The 4,661-nt window shown below is 44.7% G+C and overlaps 1 protein-coding gene across 4 annotated transcripts in view; it reads right to left on the bottom strand.

Moving 5' to 3' along the window:
- Window positions 1-2,034: 2,034 nt before the first annotated feature.
- LOC103667691 (selectin P) overlaps window positions 2,035-4,661 on the bottom strand; it is a 40,430-nt gene continuing 37,803 nt past the window's right edge. For all 4 annotated transcript variants that reach the window (XM_008695881.2, XM_040636192.1, XM_008695882.2 and 1 more), the window contains 2 exons: window positions 3,305-3,360; window positions 2,035-2,688 (listed from right to left, as the gene is read on the bottom strand). In XM_008695881.2, coding sequence (XP_008694103.1) covers window positions 3,306-3,360 — 55 coding nt within the window. In that variant the 3' untranslated portion in view covers window positions 2,035-2,688; window position 3,305. The remainder of the gene's footprint in view (window positions 2,689-3,304; window positions 3,361-4,661) is intronic.

A 4,661-nucleotide genomic window follows, 5' to 3' on the forward strand; every position in this document is an offset into this window, starting at 1 on the left:
CCATGGCGGGAGGTAGGAGGCAGAGCAAGCAAATTAGTGAATATTTTACCGCAGGTGGAGAAAGGACAGAGATCAGAGGTGCTGGCAGGCGGCGCAGTGCCCAGGGATTCGTAAGCCACGGGCAAAAGTGTTCCCGCACTTGCACCTGCTGAGGCCACTGGGGCAGTAGCCCCTCACCACCCACCGTAAAAACTGCCAGGGCGAAGCGTACATTTGCCAGAACCTCTGCGATTCCCAATGCAACGTCACCCCATGCCCTTAACTGCATCAGTTTCCCTGCTATCTGGGGGAAAGGGGACTGTGCCGTGTTAGGAGCACAGAAACATTGTAATTTCAGGCCAGGAAGCAAGGGGATGACTACCAGAACGGGGCCTGCAGGCCTGGACCACCTTACTGATTTCCACCCATGCACAGTTCTGTGTTGATGAGGGCCAGTGGCCACAAAGGCAGCAGAGCCGACTCAGTCCCACTGACTAGCTGTGCTGGCGTGGGTAAGTGACTCAACCTCTTTAGAGCTCAGTTTTGACATCTGCACAAGGGGGTGATAAGAATCTTTTCCCGGATGCAACTGTTGGGAAGATATTGAGAGGTGTCCGATTCCTGGCAATTGGAGCCCGGAGCACATGTGTATTACTATGATTATGCTTTTCCGGACTCAGCGGCCCCCTGTGTTTCTTGGAGAATCTGCTGTTTCACACTGCCTTGAGATCTCACTTTGCTCTTGATAGAAAATCTGAGATTTACATTGTCTGAAGCATCATTGTAACTGTCCGAGATTCCCTGAATCTGCATTCCTCCAAGCTTCTGGCTTTTTTTTTTTTTTTAAGATTTTATTTATTTGTCAGAGAGAGAGCGAGCGAGCATAAGCAGGGGGAGTGGCAGGCAGAGGGAGAGAAGCAGACTCCCCGCTGAGCAAGGAGCCTGATGAGGGACGCCATCCCAGGACCCTGGGATCATGACCTGAGCCAAAGGCAGACGCTTTATCACTGAGACACCCAGGTGCCCTCCAAGCATCTGTCTTAAAGATGGTTTGTCTCAACAGATTTGCTACATTGTAACCTGGCATCTCACATGAGGTCTCCATGACCTCAGACTCCTCCTCACTTCACTCCTCCTACACACAGTCCTGTCCGCTCCTCTGCTGACGTTACTCTGTCAACTTAGAATATCCATCTCTCCCTCTTTGCTGAACCCTGTTTCCGTTCAGAGTCCTACCTATCTCCCGAATTCTGGACTCAAATAGACTTTTTCCATTTTATGAGCTACAACACTACTCCATTATGATACTCAAATTACTTTGTGGGGATCTGTTGTTCCCGCAATTAGGCTGTAAACTGTCCCGGAGCAGAACAGTGCCTTACTCTTCTGTATCTATAATAGCAGCTGGTAAACCGTCAGCATTCCCTGGGGAAGCTTTTACAAGTTGTCGATTCTGACTCCGACACAGGGCTGATAACCATTGTCCTATGATACCCAGCCTAGTGATTGGCACAAGATAAGCACAGATGCCATCGACAGCATGTGAGAGAAACTTTTAAAAAAGCAGTGTGTCCCTAAATCCCAAGTTTCCTGCCAAAGCTCTTGCAAAATTATTGTAACCCTTAGTTAGACCGTTGTACAATTTTTATTTGCATATTTACCCACGGTGTTATTCATTCTGCATGACATGTTTATTGCCTCACATTTCACAGAGACAAGACAACTGTGTTGTTCGGCTCTCTCTTTTTTGCATCAGTTCCAGATAATTACCATGTCACTTTCAACAATCTACGTATTAAACATGGGATTTAATAAATAATATCTGTTCTTCCTTGTAGGATGTTCAGGTGATGAGGATTTTTTCTGCTTCTCCGCTTTTCTGATTTGTTTTCTTCTATGATTCTGTGGGGGGGGGCAGTGATACAGTACATATTTGCTGACTGATTGAAGGGTTAAGCTGTAATTGGGACAACGGTCATTGTGTATTACATTGATGTAAACAAAATGATGTACACAGATCTTATTGAACAAAACATCAAATAACAGAGCATGGCATTTGGGAAGACTCTTTTTAATTGCTCATTTGAATTTTGGTCTTGAGGTTCTTCTGGAGAGAGTGACCCGTGGAAGGAAGGTGACATGTGCCTTCCTATCTTGATTCTTGGTCTTTTGCACTCCCTGGTGCCATCCAGAGGCCTCTCTGGAAGCCTTGCAGCAAGGGAGTAATAGGCTTCCAGCAAGCGCTGGAGACCCCAGAAGATCTGATAGAAATTCCCTCAAGTCACAGATACCACCTGGCTTCCAGCAGATCATGCCTCCCTCCAATCCAAAAATAAAGAGGCATTTTTATTTTTCCACAGTCTGGTCTTCTGGTAAGTCCGAAGCTTCAGTCTCTGGTTAATTAGTCTTTCAAGAACAGGACAGCTGGGCAAAGCCCACAGACCCCTGCAGACATCCAGTCCTGGCTTCTGAGGCTTAAGGAAGGGGTGGAGCAGGAAGGGGTGGTGGGTGGAGAGTTTGGGCTTGTGGCACAATCCTTCTGCTGTCATCCAGAACTAATCTACAGGAAACTCCATGTCCTTTTTTTAACAAGTATTTCCAGAAAACTGCAGCAAATATGCTACAGTTGAAGTCAAGTCTGGCAGGAAGCCTGATGTTCAAAAATAGGGTCCTGTGGAGGGTGAGCGACGAGACCAGCAGGACAGGTCTCTGAAAATGAGACGAAAGAAATGAAAATAATTATATTTTCCGAAAAAGCAAGTAAGCAAGCAAGCAGGCCAGCCAGCCAGCCAGCCAGCTAGCTGGCTCTCAGCATATCTGTCCCCTGAGGATCAACATAATCTCTTTCTAGATTCCCGATATTCTGCTATCTAGGCTACTTTTCTTAGGAAACTCAACTACTCACTGAGCTTTTGGGAAGAAGCAAAGTATCAGATCATTTTTGTTTCCCCACCAAGTCACATAGGGGATTGGCTCCGTAGAAGTCTGTAAAATTTTTCTAATAGTATGACTTCTGGTTATCAAGCAAGGCCATGGTGTTGTTAATACCTCCAATCAGCCATTAATGGGAATGTCATACATCCTGAAATAAGTTATATCTTATTAGAACATTTCTAGCCTGGAGGAAATGGAAATCCTCATATAAACTCTATTGTCACTCTCCTGACATATCTTGTCCCCTGCTGCCAACACAATTTCCTTCAAGGCTTAAAAACTTAATACATGCTTAAAATTTAACTCATGATTATATAATGAAACATCAAGGTTTAATATTCTTTCTCCTACTGTTCTATTTCCTTCAAAAATATCTTCATAGGTAACTTACCTTAAGGGCTCGGGTCAAATGCAGCATTTGTAAAAACTCCGTATGTTCCCAGGTGGCTAAAGAACAGAAATACAAAGATGACCTGGCATCTAGTGCTTGGTCCTTGACCACAGTCCCGCACATGCTTCCTGCATAGCCCGTGGATTACCACCCCACCCTGGAATTCTGCTTTAAAAAGGAAACAAAAATAAATGCCTAAGAGATTTTTGAGATCCTCTTAGCAGCTCTGGGTAATTTGCACTGCACTTACACCCACGTGACGTTACTGTTGATGCTCTAGGTACCTGAATATTGAATGCCTGCTATGCCTCTTCTTGGGGAGAAGAAATCCTTAGAAAATACCCAGCCTTGATATTTGATCATCTGGCAACAGTTTTCAAAGAATGGTAGTACTGCCCCCTACAGGTGTTTTTTTTTAATAATTTTTTTTTATTATATTATGTTAGTCACCATACAGTACATCCCTGGTTTTTCGATGTAAAGTTCCATGATTCATTAGTTGCGTGTAACACCCAGTGCACCATGCAATACGTGCCCTCCTTACTACCCATCACCGGTCTATCCCATTCCCCCACCCCTCTCCCCTCTGAAGCCCTCAGTTTGTTTCTCATAGTCCATAGTCTCTCATGCTTCATTCCCCCTTCTGATTACCCCCCCTTTCTTTATCCCTTTCTTCTCCTACCAATCTTCCTACTTTTTGAATTTTCATAGTGATCAAGAATTCTACTGACACTTAGTGGGAAAGGGCCAGGGGTGCTGGATATCCCAATAGGCATGGGACACAAAAGAATTATCCTACACTCCATACGGTTTTAGAATATCAACTCAATATTCCTGTAGGTGAATAATCCCTGAGCCTAGAACTTAACTGCTTTAAATATAAATAATATATATTTTGCATCTTTTAGAATACAATTGCCATGTGAGTTGAGGGAAGATTATGACAGGTTTTCCAACCCTTTACCAGAGGCATTCATCATTAAAAAAAGTCGGGTTGGTGTTGGCAACGCCTCTGATGCTATTTGAGCCACTGATACAGTATTCCTGACTGTTGCTTTTAATGGTTGTTGACCCAAAGCTGCAAGCCTCTGATGATCTCATAGCATCCACTAGAGTGGTGCCTCAGCTTTGGTGTTTTATTTCTATTATATATCCCTTTTTAAATTTTTTATTATATTTAGGGGCGCCTGGGTGGCACAGTGGTTAAGCGTCTGCCTTCAGCTCAGGGCGTGATCCCGGCGATCTGGGATGGAGCCCCACCTCAGGCTCTTCTGCTATGAGCCTGCTTCTTCCTCTCCCACTCCCCCTGCTTGTGTTCCCTCTCTCGCTGGCTGTCTCTATCTCTGTCGAATAAATT

Source organism: Ursus maritimus, unplaced genomic scaffold (assembly GCF_017311325.1).
Source record: "Ursus maritimus isolate PB19 unplaced genomic scaffold, ASM1731132v1 scaffold_2, whole genome shotgun sequence".
NCBI lineage: Eukaryota > Metazoa > Chordata > Mammalia > Carnivora > Ursidae > Ursus > Ursus maritimus.